This window comes from Haliotis rubra, unplaced genomic scaffold (assembly GCF_003918875.1).
Source record: "Haliotis rubra isolate DU_JTF1 unplaced genomic scaffold, ASM391887v1 Scf33, whole genome shotgun sequence".
Classification (NCBI taxonomy): Eukaryota; Metazoa; Mollusca; class Gastropoda; order Lepetellida; family Haliotidae; genus Haliotis; species Haliotis rubra.
This window is the reverse complement of record NW_025767002.1, coordinates 1,862,556-1,889,548: the sequence shown is the minus strand read 5'-3', so window position 1 is coordinate 1,889,548 and position 26,993 is coordinate 1,862,556. Positions and strand designations below refer to the sequence as shown.

General features: G+C 38.4%; 1 protein-coding gene and 1 long non-coding RNA gene across 4 annotated transcripts in view; one reads left to right on the top strand and one right to left on the bottom strand.

The window, feature by feature from the left end:
- LOC124284157 (glutamate receptor ionotropic, NMDA 2B-like) overlaps positions 1-24,431 on the top strand; it is a 103,400-nt gene extending 78,969 nt beyond the window's left edge. For all 3 annotated transcript variants that reach the window (XM_046720222.1, XM_046720221.1, XM_046720223.1), the window contains exons 11-17: positions 6,183-6,308; positions 7,890-8,110; positions 9,835-9,995; positions 11,936-12,117; positions 14,091-14,326; positions 20,251-20,414; positions 21,642-24,431. In XM_046720222.1, coding sequence (XP_046576178.1) covers positions 6,183-6,308; positions 7,890-8,110; positions 9,835-9,995; positions 11,936-12,117; positions 14,091-14,326; positions 20,251-20,414; positions 21,642-21,978 — 1,427 coding nt within the window. In that variant the 3' untranslated portion in view covers positions 21,979-24,431. The remainder of the gene's footprint in view (positions 1-6,182; positions 6,309-7,889; positions 8,111-9,834; positions 9,996-11,935; positions 12,118-14,090; positions 14,327-20,250; positions 20,415-21,641) is intronic.
- Positions 13,909-25,020, bottom strand: LOC124284158. The gene is made up of 3 exons (XR_006900481.1): positions 24,809-25,020; positions 14,766-14,776; positions 13,909-13,918 (listed from the first exon to the last, which is right to left on the bottom strand). It is a non-coding gene; the product is annotated as an uncharacterized LOC124284158 (long non-coding RNA).
- Between the last annotated feature and the right edge of the window lie 1,973 nt (positions 25,021-26,993).

Below are 26,993 nucleotides of genomic sequence, written 5' to 3'. Positions count from 1 at the left end.
GCAGGTATATACGCAAAATGTATGGGGTATTTTCCTTTTGCGCTGCACTTTCGAGGCATAGGACTAATTCGAATGCGTTTGGGATTGAGTGACATCCGGAAACCCACATTCTCAGAGTACCCAACCTCCGGGTCGGAAAGCTGACCACTTTGTAAATCGTATTTCGTACTCAAGAACCCGTGAAGATCCGGGAATTGGTCTTCAGCAGTCCATGCTTGTCGTAAGAGGCGACTAACGGGATCGGGTGATCAGGCTCGCTGACCTGGTTGACACATGTCATCACATCCCAATTGCGTAGATCGACGCTCATGCTGTTGATCACTGGATTGTCTGGTCCAGACTCGATTATTTACAGACTGCCGCCATATAGGTGGAATATTGCGTCGTTAAACAAAAAACAAAAACGCAAATCGTATTCAGGTATATACAGTCCTAACGTCGTTTAGAGGCCGTTTGCAAGGCATTTCTACACTCTACTTTCCTGGCTCCATATCACTAAGGGCATTGCTGAGTGTCATTTCAATGTATATTACCCATCAAAAGTTTAGACTCACGTAAAACACTCACTATATGTTATGTATATATATGTGTATATATACGGTTACATCGAAGATGAATTCTCCACTAACTTAGAGGAACCATCTGCAAACATGATGCAGATGAATTGCACGAGGATCATGCATCAGTTTTCTGAAAAGCATGTGCAAATATCGTGCATGTGAACAGCTGCGTTTTGGTGTAAAGTTTTGTTAAGAATTCGCCAAGTTTCACTGAGTTTCATCATTTATTGAAATCATGAAAATATTTTTTCAACGTTACGAATTTGTTTTACAATACATCAGATCACGTGTAAACAGTACCTTTAAACATTATGCAATATTTAGCAAATCTAGTTTAGAACAGTTGACTGAAGTAAGTGGCTACATTTACACTAGTGAGTCTAAACCTTTGATGGGTAGCATACATCAAACTACCCTGCTGAAATGTTCTTGCTTTCAGCATTCACACTGAAGCTGTACCTTTATTAGAGGCTCGTCGTGATTATTGAAAAGGTTCTGTCGCTTTCATTGACATGTTTTGTATAGTTAGGAACATGTTAGTGTTACAAAAACGACTTTATTATATTGAATGATTTATGCATACTGATACTGACGTTTATGTGCAAATGTCGTTACACATTTCTGCCAAAAAGCCATCGGGATGACAAACACATTGGACAAGTATTTGTTATAATCAATATATGTGTATGTAAGTTAATTGTAAAACACATCACAATGAACAAAAGAATAATTTCTCAGTCTCTCCTTTCACAAAAATGTTGATATTGAGTTAAGCCTTCGAGAAATGACGATTCATGTCTACTCGTGTTTGTAGCATGTCGTTTAATATTGTCACAATAACCGTTTCCTTTTCATTACATTCACTGCGATAGTTGTTCCCCGGACTTTCATGTCTGTCATGTGTTTTTCTGAAGCGCTTTGATATTCCTAATATGAGGAGAGAAATATCATATGTGCAGAACTGTCGCTTTCATCATAACAAATATTGTGCAGTACTCCTCCACATAAATAATGCTAGGAGATGTGTACTGATGCCGATACGACCAGTAATATAATAGGCCTCACAATATGTCACCTGCCATCATCCTTATAATTACAAATAACCGAGTGAGAACGAACAGAACATTTTGAAATCATAATATCCAAATTAATTCCGGCGTGCAAGTAAGTAGGTTAGTTGGGTTTAACGCCGTTTCGAACAGAATTGCAGTGATATGTCATTTTGTTGTGTAACGCCGCAGTCACCAATATTCCAGCTATATGGCGGCGGTATGTGAAATATCGAGTCTGGACCAGACAACCCAGTGATCGACAGCATGCGGATCGTTCTATGCAATTGGTATACGATGACATGTGTCAACCAAGTCAGCAAGCCTGACCACCCGATCCCGTTAGCCGCCTCGTATGACCAGCATGGATTGGTGAAGATCAATTTTAACCTGTATGTGCACGTGTATGATGAATGGACTATGCTAGGCATTGAACCACTCAAGTACTATATGGAACAAGTTTTTATGGATAACAACTTAGGTGCGATGTTTATACAATAGATTGGGCTTGGTGGAGGAGTGGATCATAAGCTGATGGAATGAAGTATCCTTGGTCACGGTTGATGGTGGGCTTACGGCGTTTGATGTGAATGGCTTCGGTGTGCTTGCGTTTAGTGAAGTCCGTTTGGTTGTTGGCGAGAATGGTGAAGTCGGACCACTCTATAGGTGAAACATCCCGACCCATCAACACCCGAGTCAAAGAACATCGCACCTCTGTTGCTAACTCCGACACCAAATCAGCTATCTCTGACCACATCAAAGCAAACCCCAAACATCAAATAGAGTGGTCCGACTTCACCATTCTCGCCAACAACCAAACGGACTTCACTAAACGCAAGCTCAACGAAGCCATTCACATCAAACGCCATAAGCCCACCATCAACCGTGACCAAGGATACTTCATTCCATCAGCTTATGATCCACTCCTCCACCAAGCCCAATCTATTGTATAAACATCGCACCTATTGTATAAACATCTCCTTCATTGTACCACTCCTGTAATTATACATCTCTGGCTACCATTCACTATCCTTTGTGTACTCACTGGCTTCATCAGCTTACTGCTTAACCAATTATGGCAATTATGTTGTTTCCTTTGTCAATTACAATGCATGTAGTTTCATTGTTATACACAGTATAAATATGCAACTCCTCCACTTCATGTATAACTCTTGCTTGACAACGGTACAAGAATCTGTATCGAAACGTCGCACTCACGAAATAAAGAAGTTGTTATCCATAAAAGCTTGTTCCATATTGTACGTCTCAACTTCTAAAATGCCACTCAAACAAGTCACTCAAGTACTGTTTGTTATTTACAATGTTTTGTTAATATACACAAAACTACTTTGTGAAGCTATAAATCAGCTGACCCACATAGAAGATGAACTTGTGCATATCGCTTCATTGCACCAATCATATCTATTACTAAGCGCTGAACCAACTCTAATGATTAATAACCACATGCGGATAATATACCAATATCAAATTTCCATCATACTCTTTCAATTTAACGCCAGCCTATCAATGTAGGACCATTGAGAATTTAATAAAGTTAGATAATTATGATTTATGAGGTACATGCCTTGAGCTATTACATATCGGCGCAATATACAATAATTTGAAAAAAATATCAACGAAGCCTACGGTTCCACACTATAAACAGCTTAATTTGGCATCGTATTCAGCACTTTGTTGCTCAGTTACACAAATCTCTTCTTTCTGTGCGTAAGATGCTAATGCTCATTAAGCCATGTTTAAATTTGCAGCGATAAGACCACAAATTCTATCATTATTTGGTGTCGCAGGCAAGTATTTACGAAGCCATGGCACCGTCCCTGTCCTCAAGCCTGTTTTTACTTGCGACTGATGATTAACGTAGGAAGCTGAAGAAGTCCGACAAAGGTTGCTATTGATTAAAGAATGATACTGTAGCATCCTGATCCGCGCGGAGTTTATCTCTTTACAAGCAATGGACGTTCTTTTAAATTTTGATTCAGGGAAGCCCGACGTCGTTTAGATGAAGGCTTTTGCCTCGCAGTAAATGATTTTTTATCCTTGTGCAATAATGACATTCCTGGGTCCTTTGTTTGATGCTGGTTATTTGATAATTGGTTGAGGATGCGAAAGAGGAAACACAAAATCTCACATGTGAGCGATATGATGCGAATGCCTGTTCTAATAATTAAATATTGTCGTGACTGCAAACTTATAAGTAGAATTTTGGATACAAACTTCCACCCTTCGGGAACGTCTTCAACAGGTCTTAGCAATAATACTGTGCGTAATAACGGTACGTGGTAAGCCTGTTTCCTTAATCCGTATCCTTTATCCTTCTGACAGGATGTCTTTCTCGAGTCCGGTGGAGATTGTTTTGGAAAAACGCCAATATCATAGAACTTTCTTTAGTGTTCTGTCAATGGCGCAGAATGAAATAAGAATAAATGTGTCAGTTTCTAGTTCCATTATGACGAATCTGTTGATTGTTCTGTTGACAATGTCATTCCTTGAAGGAACTTTCAAGCATTCGTGAAGTCTTCATTCAGCTTTCATTACAGATAAAATAAATGAATTTACTTATTGCATTTCGGAAAATAAACCTTTCAAATCCGATTGACAGCGAATCTATAGCTCTACAGAATGGTGAACTGCTCTGAAAATAGGGAACTTTGCCGTTGACGTTTTAAGTTGCCCGAGTCGATATCTTTATGTGTATAAGTATACGACCAGCCAGGCTAGCAAGACCATATTCCCTTCATTATTGTATTTAATGTCCTTTGTTGGGTGCCTATAAAGTCATTTATCTCTCTGCAGTTAACATATTGATATTAAGCATGCTGTTCTATAAATACATCTCTTTATTCAGTCACATATAGAAGCAGGAATCCGAAATATATATGCATGAATGGTCAATTTCCTTTCATTATGATACATTATGAGTACATTTTGACTCATTATTTCCTTTGTTGAAAGTAGTTGACCTCAAAGATTGGACAACTGCGTTTTGTCTTTTATTCATCAACTGTATAACACAATGGGAACCTACTCCCAGCAGCCTCATTAAAGCATTAAGCACAACGAAACGTTAAGAGGTTCTATCAATTTGAACATGTTATGAAATTAACTGATATATTTAATTGTGTGTGCAATATTTGATTGAAGTAAAGCATGAAAAGGGTTGATTAGTCTTGTACATACTGGGTGCTTAATCCAGGTTCTGTCATGCATTGCCAAATACTTTATGCATACAGAAGTAATAGCGTTCCCTTACACTATATAATGGCAAAAATATAATAGTCATTCCTGTTAGATAAAAGAATTCAAATTGGTTTTTTTAAAGAAACAGTATGTTCTGTTTGTCATATATATTTCAATTCCTTGACACTCAATCATACAGAATCGAATGTCAGTTCCTTCACCAAACTTTTGTTGTTGGTAGTGAACGTGACATGAATAACATCATCATACTTGACTCAGAGCTATTCTTGTGTAGATACAAATGCTATTGGCAGTGTAAGGACTTGGAAAGAGCACTGAACTGCCAGTTTGCGAGAAAGCTGGTTTGGTTGTGAACTGTTTGTAGAAACTATGCATAGTGCACAACGTTTGGTTACATTGATGGGTGGTCAGTAGCATCTGTATGGATCTATATGTCTTGAAATTTGTTTTAGGATTTGTTCAGATGCGATAACGTCAGTGGTATTTATTTGACAAACGTTTGCGTGGATAGTTAAAGGAACTTAGGATCCAAGGTTGGATCTGGTAAATGTAAATGAAAAGAATGGATGGTTATTTGCTGCACAATTAAATGGGCATGTTGAATGGAAAGCAGGACGACAGAGGGACTGTATAGATGAAAGATTATACTAAGCAGCTGGTCATCGGTTGGTGTTATATATTGTACAGGGCACATGTAGCCTATACATGACAGATCGTAGATAACACACTGCAGAATGCACATTGATATAAATGATGGTAAATGGTATAAATTAAATATTAAGAGTTTGTTCTTATTTGAATGATAGATGACATTGAGAACATGACTGAATTGAGAGGATGGCAGAATTCATATATATACTCATGCCAATAATGGTTGTCACCCCCTTCAATTTTTTTAATTGGAGAGGGGTGGGGGTGAGGTGTGGGGGTTTGGGTGGGGAGGGGGTGACAACCATTATTGGCATGAGTGTAGGATGGTAACGGGTATACAGTAGATAGTAAGCGTTTGTTCTTACTAGGTAATATGGTGATGCCCATGAGAACCTGATTGGTGGTAATTTGTGAAATCTAGATATATTGTACAGGGCAGGTGGTAAGTGGCTTTGCATTACCGTCGTAGATATTACTCTGTACACTGCACATTGATATATATGACGGGAAAGGTATAAAGTAAAAATAAACGTTTGTTCTCAGGTAAATGGTAGAAGGGACATGATGGATGATATATTGTCATTGGTAAAGAGAAAACGACACATGGTGCAAATTAAGATTGCAGATGACATATGGTAGACTGTGCTTTCTGGAAGGGGTTAAGCTCGTCTTGAATTACATTTAACGTCTTTATGTATTTCAGAACCCTACGACTATCCATCTTGGTGTCTTATACTGGTGTTCAGCGTCCACGCGACCGGAGCCTCCATCTTCATCTTCGAGTGGCTCAGTCCCTATGGCTTGGATCAGGGAAAAACACCCTTGAGAGGTAACTAAGGTAAATTTGGGTGTCAGAGCTTTATTAAAGGTAATGAGAGCAAAGAGGAGACATGGACCAACACAGAGCGGCTTTTCAATGACCCTACTTCAAACCTGGCTATCGCTAATGAGGCGGAGAAAAACATGGACCAAGGGGGATGTGGAACAGCTTCAATTACTATAGTTTTGTGTGTACGGTTACAGTGGGAATTACCAACCTTGGTCGGCAGATAAAGCCGGGAGATGGAAGACGGCTCAAGAGGGATTCCCGGCACTCAAGGGGGAACAATCGATCCCATGTCAGACGGTTAGACAGCGTAGCCGGCCGTGACTGCTGACGGCAACCATCGTCGCCGGCAGAGAGACAGGGAAGGCTGGATCTGTTTCTACGATTGAGGAGTCTGTGATTGATTATTGCACTGTTAGTCCAACGCTGCCAAATATTGGAACCTCTTAACCATGGTCAATCAAAGCAGCTCTAACATTACTGAGAGATTTATCATGAATGGCTGCTGATGTTAGATGATTTGATGGAATTATTAAATAGGCAGAACTAGGCAGGTCGTTATCTGATATGTAGCTCTTGCTGCTGAAATGATTGATGTAACATAAGTTGATAAAAGAGAGGCATTTTGACCCAATGTTTGTAGTAACTCACAGCGTGAGAAATCACGTTTTCACATGCTGATTAAACTATATGCAATTTGTACTTTACTCAACAAAGTACTCGTCATTACGTTACTCAGGTTTTCCTTTTTACTATATTATATTTTGTAAAGGAACTGGCCACAGCGTGGCGAGTCTCTGCAAAACTGAATTCCCAGAATTAATTTGTGACATGTTACTGGTGTTTTAGTAAAGGCATATTAATGACACATTGTTGGGTGAGTAGATGCTTCATACCGCCGGGTCAAGGTGACACTGCCACAGCGTGTAGCCGTTCGATGTTTTAAAGAATGTCTTGGCGAACATTCTACACAATATAATCTGGGTTTGAGTGCTTCTGATCCACAGCATGTATGATGAATAGTTCTAGAAGAAACACAAATGTTTTTATCATAAGCCCTTATGGCTGTACCTTGGTTCCAAATCTAAGGATATCTTTCCATACGTGATAGTTATAAACCTATAAATCAGGATGTCTTCAAAGTTCTCGTGGATTTGTTATCGTACTTCAGTTCTAGATGTGCTCTGGCAATTCCATTAGACGCCTTCTGTGAAGATTCCAAATGAAACAATGCTCTGAAAGTGAAATTATCCTGACAAACGGGACAGGTTGTTCCATGAAATCTGCATCAACTCGGGCACTATGTTGAAAGTATCGGTTTTTATCCCACAATCCCAAGGCCAACGTGTACAACTGACATTCCATGCGGCTTTTAAAAAACAATGTGAAATTATACGTATGAAAGTTAAACAATAAGTCATATTGAATACCGGTGTTTTCAAAATGTATATTTTGATATATATACATCCTGTCCTGAACGGCTGTCATCATGTGATATATTGCCACCACGTGATTAAAATATATTACCCCGACAATGGAGCATGTAAAAATGGTTTAATCTCTTTAAATCATATGATGTTCCAGACCACAAGTTCTCTCTGTTCCGGTCGTTCTGGCTGATATGGGCCATGTTGTTCAGTGCCGCAGTGTCCACAGACACTCCCAGGGGAGTCTCCAGCAGGTTCCTTTCCAATTTATGGGCTCTGTTTGCTCTTGTGTTCCTGGCCAGCTACACTGCCAACCTCGCAGCCTTCATGATCACCAAGGAACAGTACTATGACCTCAGTGGCATTAAAGACTGGAGGGTACGTTTTGAGTAGACATTAATAGCTAGGTACCATTTTATGTCTGGGAGACATACATGTATGCTTACTGCAAGTTCATAAAGGTGAGACAGAAAGAACAAACCTTAAAGTTATGGGGAAAACTTTTTATGAAAGAGTTTTTCATGTTAATAAGTCTGACAACTTTCAATTGAAATTTCAAACAGGTACAGTAGCCCCTCATGCCAAAAGGACCTTTCATAGGAGCTTTATTCATAGTGTGTGCCTTGCGCCTTGGAGCAAACATCTACCTATGTTAATGAAATATTCTTCTGAAAAGCTTTCAAATTAGCTGTACATGTCTGACAAGTGTATTTTCCGCATTTTAAATCCAAACAATGTCCATATCACATGCATGTGCACATATTTGATAGATCAAACGTTTAAGGTTTTTCTCAATTCTTAAACCATTAGGGTGTATTGAGTTCTAAAATGACATTGTTACAAAATTCAATATTCTTTCATTTTGCATGTTTTCGTCGCACAAATATACAGAAACCTATTACTTATCACATTAAAACAATGTTCATAATAAAACTATGTACATAAATGCATGTCCGAACCTGTTTGAAACTTTTTTTCGATGTACTGTGTGGAACTTTGTGGCGTTTTATAGATAATTTACACAAAGGTCAGCTCAGTTCATTCCATACATCTGAATGTGGTATTTACAACAGAAAGGTTATGATCGTTAATGAATAAAAACGACAAAGAGGGCTTTACAAAATGCCTCAAAGCAAATGGACGGGAATGTAATCCTTGCTTCTATGACCTCAGGGTACACATAATCGGATATCAAATCAAACATAATACAAGAATTTATGTCATTTTTCAAACATATTCATTTCTTATAACAATCAAAAAAATGAAAATGATCATTTTTTTCAAATCCATAAATGTAACTATAAAGTTTTAAAATGTTAATTTTATAAATATTTATGTCATTCGTGTATTTGTTTTCTCTTTTTGTCACTTCCACCTTTTTGCCATAACGTGACGTAAACTAATCCCTTATGACAAAATGAACACATATGATGGTGACATTTATGTAAAGTATTATTTTCTGGAAAGTCTTACTCAGGTTGTCATGGTAACTGTCAGTGTGGATATACATGCAGCTACAACTGATGGGGAAACTGTATATTTAAATAATGTAACTGACAGTGCAGTTGCGTTTAAGTCTTAGCAGCTTTGTAGTTGAGTTCAGTTATGCTGCATCTTTGTGCTCAAGAACGTCGATGCTTCCTCTTGCCTCTTACTGTCCAAGATGTTCGAACTGCTTTTATCACTCTTGACGTTTTTTAGCCCGTGCACTTGATTCAGTAATTGACAATACAGCATTACATGAAAAATGAGAAAGAATGTTTCATTTCAAAACGGAAACAAAATAATGTTTCCACAAATGTAATGTCAGAGCGCCTACTGTGTACGCTTCCAAAGTGTCGGCTTGGAATTAGAGTGAATTTGTGAACTGCCATTTTGGCTCCATGCAAGAGATATCTTGGTCAACGGGGAACTGCGGATGGCATGTAAAATACGGATTTGACAGACATCACAGCCAAATGTCTCTTGACATCCAGTATGGCGTCATTGGCACAAAAAACGGGCGTAAAACTCAGACATGTTATCGCTAGCAATGAGCTGCAAAAACGTGACTCTTGATTGCTCACAGTGTTTTTCTTCATATTTTCTTATGTCTTTGACAGCTCCGAAACCCGCATCATACAAAGCCGCCATTTAAATTTGCTACTGTACCCAATGGTAGCACTGACCTGAACATGAGGAAGAATTATGCACAGATGCACGAATATATGAAGAAATATAACAGGCCCACCGTTCAACAAGGAATCGCAGCACTGAAGAAACAGTAAGAATTAAAACACTTTAGATTGCTTGTTGTTTGCTGTTTCCGAAATATTTGTTTGTTGCACTCAGCGGGGCGGTGGGGTAGCCTAGTGGTTAAAGCGTTGGCTCGTCAAGCCGAATACCCGGGTTCGAATCCCCACATGGGTACAATGTGTGAAGCCCATTTCTGGTGTTCCCAGCCGTGATGTTGCTGGAATATTGCTAAAAGCGGCGTAAAACCAAACTCAGTCAGTCAGTCAGTGTTGCACTCAGCAATGTCATGTAATGTTGGTCTGGTGCAGACAATACAGTGATTAACCCCATGAGCATATTTAATTGGGGTACGATGACTACATCAAGCAGTAACATAGCCTGACCTCTGATTCCGTTATTTGCTTCCTACTACAAGAGTTGACAGTTACATTAAACCAAACATTTTAAGTAAGCTTTTGGTTGAATATGCCTTGAACAAGCATTCAACTTATTTTACGGTGGGCTGCACTAGTGTCGTGCACGTGTATTGAAATTCCCAAACACCTGTAACGTGACAAAATATGGCACTTAGTAGGGTGAAACTGGGATTCGAACCCATAGTGATCACATCCTGGCATTCAGGGGACGCAACTCTTCTAGTGTATGCAGTTGCAAATGGCCCACCCGCGTCTGTCTAAAGCAATATACGTGTGTATGTGTGTGTAAAAGTTATAATGAAGATATCAATAAAACTGTCTATAGGGCAATATGACCGCAATCGTTTTGGTAGTCCCTGTCACTGACCTTGAGTTAATCACAAGAGTGTTCAAGTTTACACAGGTTGATTAAAATTTACTTTCGCATTTTGAATTCAAACATTCACGTCATACTCTAGTGTTTTGTCAAGATTGATCCTTGATCAATACAATACCCTTTGGTTGTCAAGTAAATATGCTTGATTATCGTTGAATGAAATCTAAATTACATAAAATTGCATGTTTAAGAGAAATTATTTTTTCAAACCTCATTTTGTATAGTATTTTCAAATCAGTTATCCCTGTTTCTTCAATTCTTAATGTCTAGAGCTGTGGGGTAGCATAGTGGTTAAAGCGTTCGCTCGTCGCGCCGAAGACCCGGGTTCGATTCCCCACGTGGGTATAATGTATTAAGCCCATTTCTGGTGTCCACAGCCGTGATATTGCTGGAATATTGCTAAAAGCGGCGTAAAACCAAACTCACTCACGGATTTCCTCACACATAAGGCAGACCTGCCACAATATATATAAGGTCTGTAATATTGTTCAAAGTGGAATGAAAGCAAACTCACTTATTCTTACCATGAACATGTTATGCCTTTATTTTAAATACGCTGTATGCAATCACTAGTTAATATTTTGATTCATAGACTTTTGCCTGAGATCAACATAATAATAAGTCTTCTATAGCGCACAGTCTCCAAACACCAAGTGATTGCTCGCGGCGCGTAATCAGAATCTGATGAATTTTACCCCGGATAACCCAAGCTGCCTGTTTGGCGCTAGAAGGTTATAGTCACATGACTTTATCCAACCGGGTACCCATTTTCTGCTGGATGAACAGAAGCAATTTTGAACAAACTCACTTGCCTAAGGTGAGACCACATGTATCACATGTGCTTCGTTGTGGGGCAGGACTAATGTCCTAGAAACTCTCAGGAGTCAAGCCATCACCCATCCGAGGACTCCCCGCGCCCAACGTTGCATAACCGCAACTGATATAGGCCGACTATTCTCTGGTAGACGAAACAAACAAATTGTATTTAAATTGAACAGGAGCCCTAGTGAGGTGGCAAATTGAACCCGAGAAAAATCTAGACTTGATTCATTCAGAATTTGCAGAAAACGCATGACATTACAGAAATTACCTCAGTTCAGGGACTGTGGGACAGAGTAGTTCTTTGGCATTGGTGTTCTGTTAGATTCTCTGAACATAATGGCGTCCTCTTTCCAGGGAAATCCAGGCATTTATATACGACGCTACGGTGCTGGAGTACTACGTCGGGAGGGACGACGTCTGTAAACTGATAGTTGTCGGGGACTGGTACGCTACAACCGGGTACGCCATCGGTCTCCCCAAGGGGTCACCCTGGTTGGATCACATCAATACAGTTCTCCTGAAAATGCAAGATACTGGTAAGTTGTTTCAAAATAATTGTTTGCTTCTAGCCATCTTAACAAGGTCGTCGTGAACTGGATAAATGCCTTTTTCGCATTCTCTTGGTATCAAGCGATTAAGTTGTTTTCACAGAATTGCTTGCCTCTGGTCCTCGGATGAAGGTCGTCGTGACCTTGAACATGTCTTTTCGTATTCACTTGATATCAAACCATCACTACTAAAACAATATATCAGAATGGGGTCATCGTTCGGGCTGACGTGTCCGTCTGTGACGCCGAATGACAAGTTTAGACACTTCGGAACATGGTGTGAAGCTATTTTGTATATAACTGGAATTGGTTCACTTTCTTTATAAAGTAGCCTTCTGGATGTTTTAACGGTTTATACTTCAGAATATCGCACTATTAATACCACACTATTAATACCGCACTATTATCACGAAATTCAAACTATTAGAGAAATTGCAGAAAATAAATGAGAATATTTTATGATCGTACAAACGTTCCTAAACATCAACTTAAATTTAGAATTCAAAAGACATGTCGTCCAAAATCATTGAAATGTATCTTTGATCATATATGTCATATTTACCATTAGGCTTTACATGTCATGAAAATGAACTCTACTACATTAGAAAGGATGTTGAAACAATCTGACCTTCAGAATAGATAATTATATCGGTCACGTTAAACAAAGGCTTGCTTGTTTGATGGAGGAAATAATTGGAAGGCAAGGCTTAAAAATAGATTCATAAATAGTTATTGAGCACTTGGCCGGATGGAGAGAAGTCGTGTGATGACCATTTAGTCAGTTATACCATGCGGTTCAGTCCAAACTGGTTAACATTCTCATCTCTAATAGAACCAGTTCTTGACATATATTGCAATAGGTTGATGCTGAGGAATCGGGTTATGACATTATCCGTTGCCAGAACACATTATCCCCACGATGTCCTGCAGCTTAAACTGGATTGATTATGGTTGATGTTAATTTAATGCGGTCAGCGAGGGGAGATCCGTCGTAAATATAGGTCCACAAACAATCCTTCAGCAGTAGCGAAGTCATTTGTCTGCAGCCTCCAGACTTTCATTGAGAGACTTCGGATAACGTCCCTATGCCCTTAAACGCATCCAATACAGACCTGACCGAATCTTTGTGCAAATAGTGTTATCGAGTGCATCCGCATATTAATGCCTCATTCTATCTGTACCATTGAACAACAGACCAAAAGTTGCTGTTCAAAATGACCATGTTTTTCAGTGCTTTCACATTGCCATATCTTTCTTTCTACACAATTCCTTAGTGACATATTTTAAAAAGTCAAGCAGTCCACAAGGAATAATTAGTGTCTTTTTCCACTTTAACGAACCCTTTAGCTTTATGAAGTGTCGTGTACAGACATCCCAAAGGATTTGTTAGTGCTATGGATTTTAGTTCCAGGGTTTGAGACGAGTTACAAGGTTTTCAAACGATTCTCTTGCGATGAGTGTTCCAAATTTGACGTGATAGTCTGATGTTTGGCGTGACTTTCCATAGCCAGGGAGAAGACTACCAGAACCTAGCTCGTCGTCTTGCTTCTTCTGAGGCTGATAAGGTCCGTCCCTTGAGATGGAGCTCACGAAAACAGACGATTTGTTAAGAAATAGGTCCCGTGGGTCACTGTTAAGACAATAGCTTTGAAAACCGTGACTTTTTCACTGTAGTAAGAACGGTGAGTTCATTTGGAAGAGTCTGACTTGGGTTTCACGTCTCTATTCAGAACACTTAAGCTGCCATTTAATGTCACTGGTGTGGCATGTGAATTTGGCATCATCATAACTCGACTGGCTTTCATAAAGATGTGACCATGGTGTGGTCATAATGATATCATCGATTTTAGTCAATATCGATTGATATCCAGACTTAAGATCGATTAACGTTAATGGTAGCATTGCTGACGTAACGACACGTTTCTATAGTCGGTTTTATATCGAATGTAAATGTCTTTCAGGTGAAGTTGAAAAACTGCACAAGTTCTGGCTCGCTGGTGCATGCAAGAAGAAAAAACAGAAAGGTGTATCAAGCCACACCCTCGGTATTTTGAACTTCACCAGCGCCTTCATTCTGCTCGGCGGCGGCATGGTACTGGGCGCCATCTTGCTTCTTGCGGAACACCTGTACTTCCGGTTTGGCCGGAAGAGCCTACGGAAGTGGGACAAATGTGGTTGCTGCTCACTCGTCAGTTTGGTATGTGCTCACGGCGATTTATCGTTTCCAAATGACTTCGTTTTTTAAATCATGTTCAAATTCATTATGGTGACTTCTCGTGAATTCGCAATTGAGTTAAGGCTGAGAATTAGATTTCGTTTAGGTTATGTCTTGTTTTTAATTAACTACCCCCTAACATGCATGTGATATTTTCGTTTCAACTAGATTTTTATTTCACGCCATGATTTGCAACTTCTGTTGAATGACACGTCCATTAATTTAGATGCGTTTTTTTCTCCAGTGACTGACAACACCAAACCCATAAGACGACATTTCATTTGCAAAATACTATGATTAAGAAATCCAGATGTATGTAGTTCTCCAGCGGTCGCCTACTCTTCATTTTTTTCAATTATGTATCATAAATAACTCTTTCGGGCTTCCAGTAAACAGTAATTGAAATTCGCTCAATTTTCACAGATCACGTAACTCCTGAAGCATTTCGAAACCCTCCTATCTTTTAATTTAATAGAATTTTTATAAATTATAGTTGAAGGGAAAGTGAGGCGAAATGTGATCACACATTATACGAGAAGCCGTGTGTGGACTTAATCTTTAACAATTCTCCTTCCCGCCACTCTTAATGTCCTAAATTGAAAGAAACCCTAATCGACTTTGTTCTAGGATTGGTCCAGTGCATCTTGTTCATATTTCTTCATGACTTGTCATTGTCATTAACCATTATCTCTATCTTAGAACCCTTCACAGCGCTTACAAAAGACAACGTTGTACTTTTTGGACACTGTCATCAATCGGTAACAACTTAATAATACTCCTGCCAAGTCAACCTAACGTCTTGATCCGCTTCAGAAAGGGGTGCCCTGTTATTATTCAAACGAGGTGTATCTGTGTCATGTCCTTGATATGGTGTACGGCTAAAAACGTGTATACTTTGTAACGATTTGTTCATAGATTTCGTGGGGGATTGACGTGGGCTCGTCACACATAAGGCCCGGGCTAGCTATTACGAACTTCTTAAGCCCATTCCTAACACATTGGCTACGATCAAAGATAAGAATTCTTAGGGCTACGAAAGTTTTGAGAATAAGGGCCCTGGTTCTGATTCCCCTAAGAATTCAACTTTGATGTGTAACAATGGGCTTCATTTCCAGGCCTGTTTCCCGCCGTGAGATTGCTTGAATATTGGTAAACGCGGCCTAAAACTAAATTCATTCACTCGTAGGGTTCGTAAACACGCTTTTGTGGTAATTACTGCAGATTATTCACTTTGAGCTGTTTTCGTTCTTGTGTGAAAACAACAAATCTACACATACGTTGTACCCAAGCACATATAAACATATTACTAGTATCATTTTCATATCAATGAGTAAGTGAATAAGCTTTTGTGACGATTTAGCCATATTCCAACAATGTCACCTGGGGTACAAAAGAAATGTGCTTCACACATTGTCTACATGTTGGGATTTGGGTATTCAACGTGACGAGCGAACGCCTTCACCACCAGGTTGCCGCACTGCCCCGTCGCATCTTTGCTGTCACTGGCATCATGGTAGCCATTAAGGCGTTTGCAAGTGATGGTGAAGGACGGATTTGATAACCAACACAAGTAGTTTTTTTCAAGGTCATGTCTGATATCTCCAGCCGTTGAGTTGGGGCACTAGCGGTAAACACGTCTTTAAAACAGTATTCGCTCAACCCATTATCTCTACGCTTCACGTTTTGTCACGATTAGTTGTGTTTTCAGTACCCGTTTTCATGTAGCTTTTATCTGTTTTGCAATGCTCTACTTACCTACATAATTGTTGATACTATATCCAGAATATGACATATGTCATGGATTCATGAAACCTTACTTATCCCTAAGAACACAATGATATAGAAGGACTCTAAAGTGCAAACATTGATGCATTTTTCGATTTTTATAGAGACAATATAACATATGCTATATCTCGAATGCCCCCCAGTGTTGTGTGATGAACTTTATGTTTTGGCAATGAAATGACCCATTCCGAGTGTGTGGGTACGAATCCCGAATGGGACACAATACAAGGAAGGACTACAGTTTGTACTATCCTGAGAAAGTGTAATCCCACATAGGTAATCTATGTTAACCCGACCACTTCCGACACGGCATTGTGTATTCATAACGTAGCCCACATTTATATAAGTTCGGAGAGTCTTTCTTATATTTTTGGCTGTTTGTATTGGCTTTCATCAAACGTGTTAAAGAGCAGCGTGTTCTTGCAAGCTAATAAAAGTTTACTTTTTAACGTTCCAAACAGTTTTAGCCATCACTTGCATGTGATAGTTTCCCTTTCAATCTTCAAAGCAAACCATACGATGCGTAATTTGGGTTATGAAAAAAAAACAAGCTAATAAAAACTTGGATATTTTCCTGGTGCGCAATTTCAAATTAAGATTGTTTTGCCATGTAAAAAACATGCAGTCGTTTACAACATTTCGCCTGTGCGAGTAATCTCGTGAATAGTTGTAAGTGTTCAAAATAATATCCAATTTATGATTTCTCCCGAATGCATGGCTGACACGAACGTTGTCGGTGCTGATTGTATTTCTCCATCATTGGCATTGCTGTTTACATACAGCATCCTTCATATTCATTTAACGAATAAATGCAGTGCACTGATTGTATCACTGCGTAAAAAATGTCATTTTACTGATATTTTTGCTCTAAAATATCTCAGGATGATTATAAAAAGGACAGAGAGACGTGATATTTTAAGCTGATCACCGTAAAGGAATATCAATGCCAGGTTTATACCGTGCAAAATCATATCTGTCGAGCAAGTTTCTTTTATCTAATAATCGCATTGAAACTGAAAATTACATTTTGAATCTGATTTCCCTTCATATATGTATTACAGGATATATCTAATTATTGATGACCTGTGCTGGTATTAACGACCTTGTGACTTTTCATTTCTAACAAAGGTTACTTAATAACCATCACGCAGGGTCTATCTACAGTAAAAATAGGGTCTTTCTTCAACACAGCGTGAAGTCAGTTTGCATGAAGCCGCCCATCAAATAGAACCTAATAGAAGAGTTAATTTAGGGAATTGACATCGTGTAATTGCAGTTTTATGTGATTTGGTATCATGGCTTGATAAGGTTCTGCAAGCAACTTATCTGCTATTAATTGTATACCCATGGAACTAGTTTTCTGATGCAGGACACTTTTGATAACGAATGAGAAATGTACAGTGTCATAGCCATGGCGATATTTAAGGTTTTGATGTTTCTGTAGTCAATTACATTCTAGTTTTTTTTCATCACCATAACCGTGCTCGTGCGTTTCAATAAAAGTATTTTGGGTATTCCTTTAGCTTATCTAGATTTAGCGCCCTAATAACCGCCCATTATTGCACAACTGACCAAGCTGATCATAGCGGTCAAACCCGCGAACACGAATATGTTGCTGCCAACCCAAAGTGAAAACCAGGGTGTACAATGAGAACCCACGATCGTAAATATTTTAAACACCTAAAGGACCAAACTCCGCAACGTAAATTTCTTAGCCTTTGGCCAAATGCCCTCCACATGCTCTTCGACGTTCCAATGACAAAATTGTAACTCTTAAAAATCATTCATTTTATTTATTTAAAATATAAAAGCACTATAGGTATTATGTCCAATTCCTGTTCCAATTAACTTAAACACTGCATGTAAGTACACCACCACCAAACACTGTGATGAAGTGTTGCTAAGAAAGATATTTATACTCTGTACTTCTAAGCCAACACATCAACATTGCTTCAGCGACGAAAAACAATTTTAGCTTATATGGTAAGGAAAGGAAATATGTACATATATATGTTCAACAAACTTACATGAGACTCCGTCGTGGGACATTCATCTTGTATAAACATTAGGAAACGTAGTTCCAAATGTGTGGTTTGGGATCACATTGACATCAGAATAAATGCGTTCATCCCTCACACGGGTTAATGGTATATTTATGTGAAAATAACCTGACCTTAGTCCATCTTGTCCTTGCCTGGTGAGTGACCAGTCTGGCCTCATCTAGATGTAAAATGATGTGTTTGCAACTGAAGTCCCAGCTATGCCAGGAACACAATAATACTCTTACTTGCATCACATATAAGAATACTAAGTGACCGTCTGGTAATAATTTCTCGGAACCAACATTGATGGATTAAATTCAAGCTTAAGATGCATCTAGTGGCTGTATCAAGAGAGCTATTCATCTCAGCCTACATCGTGCATAATTCAAAATGTCAAGTGCACCTTTCCTGCCTCGCATTGCCTCGGTCTTTTAAACATTCGATTTACATTTCAGAATAAATTGGGCATGATCAATTGTTTAATCAACTTAATTCACTTAACGATATGTCGATAACGATAACCAGGTGGAGAATTCAGTCAGACCTTCACGAAGAAGACCGTAAGTGAATTGATCTGTTGGAATCTTCGTCCATTGCCAGGAACCTCCACGTAACTCTGTTACGCCATTCCCTCGAGTCTGTCAGAAGCCTCGTACCATCCAGAGCGGAAAGTTGGTTTGACACGTCGCTGTTTGCTATTTTAAGTGTGAACCTGTTTCCAGGCAACCAACTCGGTAAATTTAAGAACCATCTAACTGATAATAATGAAGTCGTCCAAGTGACTTGAGTGAGGTCAAATCAGGTTTTAAAGTTTCTCATTGCATTGCTACAAAAGTCAGGATTTCTGATAATTCGGTTTATGCGATCATAAATCGAGATTGTGTCGACGTCGAAAACGTATTAACCTAAATCGGTATGGGATTTTACGCTGTATTAACAGAAATTAAACTTCTCGTTATCGAAATGAAATCTCTCAGGCCATTTTAAGAACGTATGCCAACAATTAAGAAAAATGAAAATGTGTTTTATGAAGTCAGTACTACGTGGTTCATGTACTGGGACCAGAAACTCTATGTTATCATAATTGTTTCGGTTTGGCATTAATATGCACATGCCCACACAAGAGAAGATAAAGATCGGGCTCTCTGTGCGGATATGCTTATTCAATGTCATTGGGGATCATATGACGGTCAAGGATTCACTGTAATCGCCCATGATATGAATACAATTACCAGTGGGATATGCATACAGAAGTACGTAGAACAGGTTTGAGGGGAAAGTGGAGTCCCTTTGAGGCCTGTGCAGTGCAAGGGGTTATTCTTTCCAATATGTATGTGTAATATACGTCCCACGAGGATCGTTGTTGACTAATCTGTCGCTTCCATTGGTTTGGTTGGGGTGTTTGTCTTGTGACAGGCAAAAGTGTTCGCAAACACCACAGTATTGATTTACAAGCACTAACACTCTGTATCACTGATAGTCGTATGTATAGACCGGGTTACTACAATTCAGGGTCCCGATCCACAAAGGGTTCGTAGCGCTACGACATTCGTAAGCCTGTGATAAACCATAGAGTTACGACTGGTCGTAACGTTACGAACGCTTTGTGGCTCGGGACCCAGCTCTTTAAGATCCGATTGTGATTATTTGACTGAATGGCGTTTGTATTATAAAATTCAATCTTTAACATTGGTTTTTAAAATTGATCATAAAATCTGATGTTTGGGGTTTTCCGGTACGGGCGGATGATGCATGGGTTCACACTATTGCTTTCTTAATTCTCGGGTTCACACAACCGAAGCATTAGGGCTCGGATTTACCGAGTCCGTGCTTATACCTTTCAGTGTTCATCATGTCTGTGTAATGAGTATCTGCTTTTAGTTTCAGCTACTCCACTGACATTCAAATCTGTTAGCACTTGTACCTGAACATAATACTTAGCGTTGAAGAAAATGGAACTATTATTTTCTCAAGCGCATTTTCTTTCACGTATCTGAGCTTGTCATTAAGGGATTTGATGTACTTGCAACAACGGTATTTGACAACAATTCCATTGAGATTTACCTTTCATCATTGCAGAGCATGGGCAAGTCGTTAACGTTTGAACAGTCCGTGATGGAAGCTATAGACTATCACAAGAGACACAAATGCAAGGACCCTATTTGTGAGACGCAGTTGTGGAAGGTTCGGCATGAGCTGGATCTGGCGCTGCTCAAAGTTGACATACTACAGAAACAGCTATCGTAAGTGCATTGTTCCATAATGATCCGAGAACAGACGTCTGAGTTGTCTAAGGGACGGCATTTTGTATTATACAGTTATGCTCCTTAGTTGTGCCAGAGACCAATAAACTTGAGTTCTAATACCGAGTTTGTCTAAAACTTACCATGCTTGCGGGTTATGACCTAAAAACAAAAGTCTAAGACCTACATCAGTTTTGTCAATCCTGACACATCAAACTGAACATTAAGGAGGTAAAATGCTGTTCAAATAGGCGACTCACTCACTCACTCACTCACTCGCTCACTCGTGAACGCATCTTGAACAGATTCCAGAAGTGTGAACAGAGCATGTTATTTCCATGGATTCAAAACGTTCCATGTGCAGCAATCACTTTTTCAACCGCTTTCCAAAAAGAAAAAAGTTTTCGTTTCAAAGAATATTTTCATTTTGTAAATTCTTTGATACAGGTTATGTCTGTATGAAACATTAGTAAAATTTGAAAAAAATGCATCATTTCCAGGTTCAGGATTCTGTTAAATGAAAGCTTTCATGAACTTTGTGAAATGACCTGAGCATGTGCGTTGTAAATGAACCTGTTTTCCAGCTCACGTTCCTTTATTTGATAAATACGTTTCATTATTGCTACATCAGAGAACAAAGCCTTAGAGGTGCCGCTACATCACACTGGTATTGATCATTGCATGAAAACGATGGCCTTTAAACAAGTTTATCCACTGGGCTAAATGCTTTAATTCAAGTCGCTCGTTGTAGACAATAGATGGAGCTCTTCCCACAGGGAGACATCTATCGTTGTTTATCGTTTTACTGTTTTCATGTTATCAACAGAGTCTTTGTATTTTGTGTGTCGTCGGTATCTTGAAATTCAAACCACCCCGCTCCAAATGCTCCAAAACTAGTCGCTTAAGTTAACATCTCAATTAAACGATAACTGATATATCATGTCGGGGTGTTTCCGAAAGAATGAGACACTATTGAATTTCCCTTAGGAATTCTGATAGTCTTGATCATGGTATGATTGCTCTGGTGCATCAACAACCTGTGTGGGGAGGGTCAAGACAATCAGGGCCTTGTCATCAACAGTTCACTCTAGGAGGGAGGCACAGTTCTGCTCTGGAACCATTTGCTTAATTGTGTAGCTTAAATAAATCAATCACGTACAGCGCTTTAATCAAACACTTGCGTTTATAATGTTCGGTTTCAAGTTAGCACTTATCTTGTCATTGCAGCTTGGAGACTGGTGGAAGGGGTGAAGATGGGGCCGGGATATGGCGATACGACCCAGAGGCCACGCGTCAGCACAACGGCATTTCCAGGCGCCGTGCCAAGGATCGGATAGAGCCAATAGGTGGGGAACTGGCCAAACTCGAGCCATTACTATTGACACATCCGTCAGAAGAGGATCCACCCATTGAAGTGATGGCAGAGGCCAACACTTTAGCCTCACCATCATCGGGCACTGATGGTGATAGTGGAGATAGGGACACGCCCAGGAAGTCTAGGCGTCTCGATGGCAAATATTACTTCGGTGTTGAAGATAACGTTGAGATGGAGAGCGCGTTTTAAACGTTGTTCCTGAAGTCACTACCTGCTGAATGTTGCATCATGTGCAGTTACAAAATAACCATACAAATATTCACATGTAAAGCTGAGAAAACATGGACTCGTGAATGATGCAGTATGGCTCCAGTACTATGCTTGTAGGTGATCTAATACTGCTAAAACTGCTTACGGCTGGTCCTGATTGTGACAGGACTCCAAATTGTGTTGGATTGCCAAAATAACACATCGTTTGATCTATGCAACAGTACCCAGCATGATATTCCGAGTGGTAGTGATTTACAATAGTACCAATCCCTCGAACACACCGTACTACTTACCAATAACGTAGAACAGTAGCGACCATAGCAAATAACCAGTTTAGGAATAGATATAGGGATATATGATGCATTGTATAGCAGATACGTATTGTTATAATTCATGTTGCTCATCGTCACATCATATGATTCCTTCTATGACCAAAATAATACATAGGTGAGAGGCTCTTGTGCATTCTTATATAGATACATATAGTTGTCTTCTTGTGTCTACAACAGTATAAAAAGCGGATTCGAAACTGGCTTAAGTGATGCTTAAAGCAATACTCCAGAAGGATGGTCTTCAGAGAGTAGTTAGCATTGCCATATTTCTGTATGTTTCATGCAGAGCATATACTGAGGGAAATGGCTGGATTGTAGTGTCAAGAAGAGTGATGACCATGTTTTGCTTTGCCTGAATGTCGACTGTGTTTTTGATGCTCACGCATGTTCTGGAATGGACATATATTGTATTAGTTTGTCGCTGTGTCCGACAAGATGTACACTGTTTTACTTACCACTTTACATACCATTGTCATATGCTGCCTTATGTGGGCTCATCTTCCGCTCTTTTTGAAAGCCTACTGCATCTTGATTTTCTGTTTACTGAATGCGTGACATTCTTGAAGAACAACCTTCCTTTGGAAATGCTTCATTGATGTTCAAGCTCCACGTGTATAGTGTGTATTGGTCTGCATTTTATCTATATAATTTTATCACAGTATATATATACCCTTTATAACATTATTGTGATCTTCATATGAGATAAGTCTATTTTGCATTATGACAATCGGACAAACACAAAGGCATCTATCATGCAAAGTTTGGATTTGTCAATGCTTATAGAAGACAATCCACAGATTACCATGCATGGAAAGTATATATAGCCGTAACAACTTTATTTGTTGTTTACGTGTGATGTTCATCTTGCAAACTGTCTGCAAAAGATTTAATCTTCTATAATAAGTATGTGTATATGATAACTATGCTACTCAAAACACGTTAAGGAACAATGTGAAGGCAGACAATACCAAAGGTCATGACAGATTGACTCTCGTCAACAGAAACAATAATTATTGGTGGTTCCTTAACATCTCTTGAGTAGTTTACATCAAAGAGTGTGTTTATCCACCTATAAAGATTTTACTCTATGTTGTGGTGGTCGTATGAACGATATAACGTTCAAAGGGAGATAATCCTACTTTAGGTGCTGACGCTGTGATGGTGTGTGAACCTTGCATCTGTATATCCGTTGATAAAGTGTCAAAGCTGTGTTGCACTTTGCAAGTTATAACTATGTAAAGAATTTCATTGCAATACGATATTACGCTTTCAATTGAGTGAAATCTTCACTATTTTAATTCTGATAGAGGATTAAGAAAAACTTGTTTACCTACGGGAATAGCAATAACATGTAATTTCATTCATCACATACACCATTTTCTTAATGACTTCTCACTTGGTGTTTTACTCATCGTATAAGTAAACGTTTAATTGAAAAAATAGCAATAAGGCGTTAATTTCATCATTGATACGGAAACATAAAAACCAAACTGCAGTCACGGGTTATTTTCAAATCGAAATAGGACTCTCACTATAAAATAACCAAAACAAATTAGTACACTTATTTTTCAAATGGCACATTTAATATGAAACATACTATCTCAAATAGGCCGTCAGTCTCCTCCTTTATCGGTCTGTAGTTGGGTAGCCTTGTGGTTAAGCGTTGGCTCGTCACGTCGAAGGGTTCGATTTCCCACATGGGTATTATGCGTTAAGCCCCATTTCTGTGTTCTCCACCGTGATATTGCTGGAATATTGCTAAACGCGGCGTGGTCTCTATATGAAATATTTTTTGGTAAGACAACGCCATTTTTGGTATATGCCACCAACAAACATTTGTGTGTACAAACCAACATAATAGGCATATTCATAGCCCAGAAAAATACGTTGTTTAGCTGTAAGTCGAAACTCCTTCTTCACATATTTATACATATACACACACGCACGCACACACGCACACACACACACATACATAACATGCAAACATATATATGTTTATTTTGATCGATTGTCTACTTTCTGCAACTGGTACATCGTATCTCTCTGATGACATTTTGTTAAAGGATTCTTCTTCACTTTAAAATTCTTACATACGTTTTAAACTATATATATTTGTTTGAAATTTAGTATAAATATCATCTGCCAGGTGACACATCTGTGTCGGCTCTGGATGTATATATGGGTCCGACACAGTTAGCAAACGATTTCAGATTTAAACTCCATGTTGAACTTCATTTAAACACATGAAGAACAAAGTCTACTTGTTACAATCATTAATATAACATCAGTATTATAGCGATATGGTTGTAAATTAAATAATTTTAAAATAACCTCTTACATGTTTAGATATGAACATGTTCATGTTGTCAAGTATCATAATATTATTAAAGAAAATATTTTCTCATGGGCATAACAAATGATCATGAACGAAGCGTGTTAATAATCATTACATGATCAATATGCGTGAATGATCATACACATATATGTAAGTAAAATCATTATATTTTCAAGTATCTCAGTTTCAAATAAGCTTCAGATAATCAAGGCAAAACGCTGTCGTTAATTTATACGTATTTAGATGGTGGGTCAGTTTGGTTTCGTTGAATGAAGTGTATTTCGTAATGTTTCGTTAATATGTCTTTAAACATGTATTACATTATCTTCCTCTTTTCACTTGTACGACTTATTTGTGTTTTAGATTCAATTTATGTAATTCATAAATCTTAAAGACGATTGCACATACGACTTACAGCATTATTGACACAACGTTTCTTATATATTATGTGGTCAAGGCACGATCTCTCATTTTTATATGTGTAGGTATTAGAGTTTGGGTTTCAGTATGGCAACCTATGTGTAAATACTTTACAACATGAGTTGGTCAGTTGCTGAATAGCTCAATACTAAAGTCCTTGTATGGCTGCTGACTTGGTTTCTCGCGTAATGTGTATGGGCTTTGATGTAATCATAAACCATGTGATCATGATATAATCATAAACCATATCATCATCATATACTTGCACCTGTTATCATATACCGATGTACTTCAACAATGCATTGCAGTTTAACTGACACAATTTAAATTATGTAATAACCAGACAGACAGACATTTATTCAGTAAAATGACACTGGCCCATAATACATTCATAAATATATATGAGTTTGGAAGAATTTTACGGGAAAACATCAGATTTTATTTTCCTAACATTATATAAAAATAGGCATAAATTATTTATAAAATATATATTTGTTGGAGACAATATATAAACAAAACTGTGTTGTGATAGAGGATGTTTCAAATATTTAGCTAGAAATTACTGAATAAATGGCTGTCTGTCAAATTATGTGGCCGAAATGGTGTAAACCATATTATCATCATATACTTGAACCTGTTATAAGATACCGATGTACTTTAACCACGACTCCGTCGCATGTAGGCTGAAAGAATTGAAATTATGTGATAGAAATATTATAAACCATACGATCATCATATAATTTCACCTGTTATAAAATATCCGTGTTCTTCAACCATGCATCACATTTAGACTAAAACAATTGAAATTATGTGATAGAAATAGTAAATAGTAAATTAGATACGTGTGTGCAGGTTTAAAACGAATAATAATGAATCGTGTAACTCTGGTTGTCACGACTAAGATGTTTTTAGGTTTACAAGGTTTGTAGAAACGCATGTTCGGTTTAGGATTCATTTCGAAATTAAACTTGTTAGGTTTGTTGAATTGAACCTTAACAGGTTCTTGTGCAGGTTCAATAAATTATGGATATGTTAAAATCAATTGAAAGAAATGAAAATTCCGTTTGATTATTGAGTGTCTTTTTCTTGAAAAACACGAAGTTTCAGTTGTGTTCTCAATCTGTACAAATGTACTGTATGTAGAGTCATATTACATCAATACTTTGTGATGTGGTTATACATCATTGTTGATTTGAATCCTTGGGAGCAATATATTGGAAACCGTTTGTGTCAAAACCTAATATCCAAACAATAGCCCAGCCAAGAATTTCATTGCAATACACATGCTCATTTCTGTTATCATTGTACAGTATTTGAACGTCAAATGTAGATAACATGACATGCTATATTGTGCTGTATAACTTAAATATAGGTGTTCCAAAAGGGAAATATTTCAGGTAGAGTAGAACTTCAAGTGAAACCTAATTGTTTGTTTTGTCCAATGGTGCTGTTTCAGAACAGATAATGGTATGAGAACATTTCTTCAGACAGATTGAAACTCATCAGTGTGACACACTGCATTGGGATGAGTTAATTTTTCTGTCTCTTTTTGCTGTTATACCTGCTTCCTTTCTCATCTAGTTGATATTCCGCTGTTCCGTTGTCTTATGTCTGTAGTTATCTTCTAATATGTAGACTTTTTATTATTATTGACCATACTTCCAATAAAGGCATGTTATATAAGGTCTTGTGCAAATTCAAAGTTTATGAATGTGCAAATTCTCTGTTCCCGCACTTTTGACTGGATGGTTGTTTTACATACCTACTAGACATAGCATTGTACATACGCCCGAAGCAAAATACGCTGTTTATATGAATAAAGTTATTGTTAACATGGCGACTTTTTATTATTATTGTTAATATGGCAGCTTGTCTTCCAGCTCATCTCATGCTCAACGCTTTGTTTG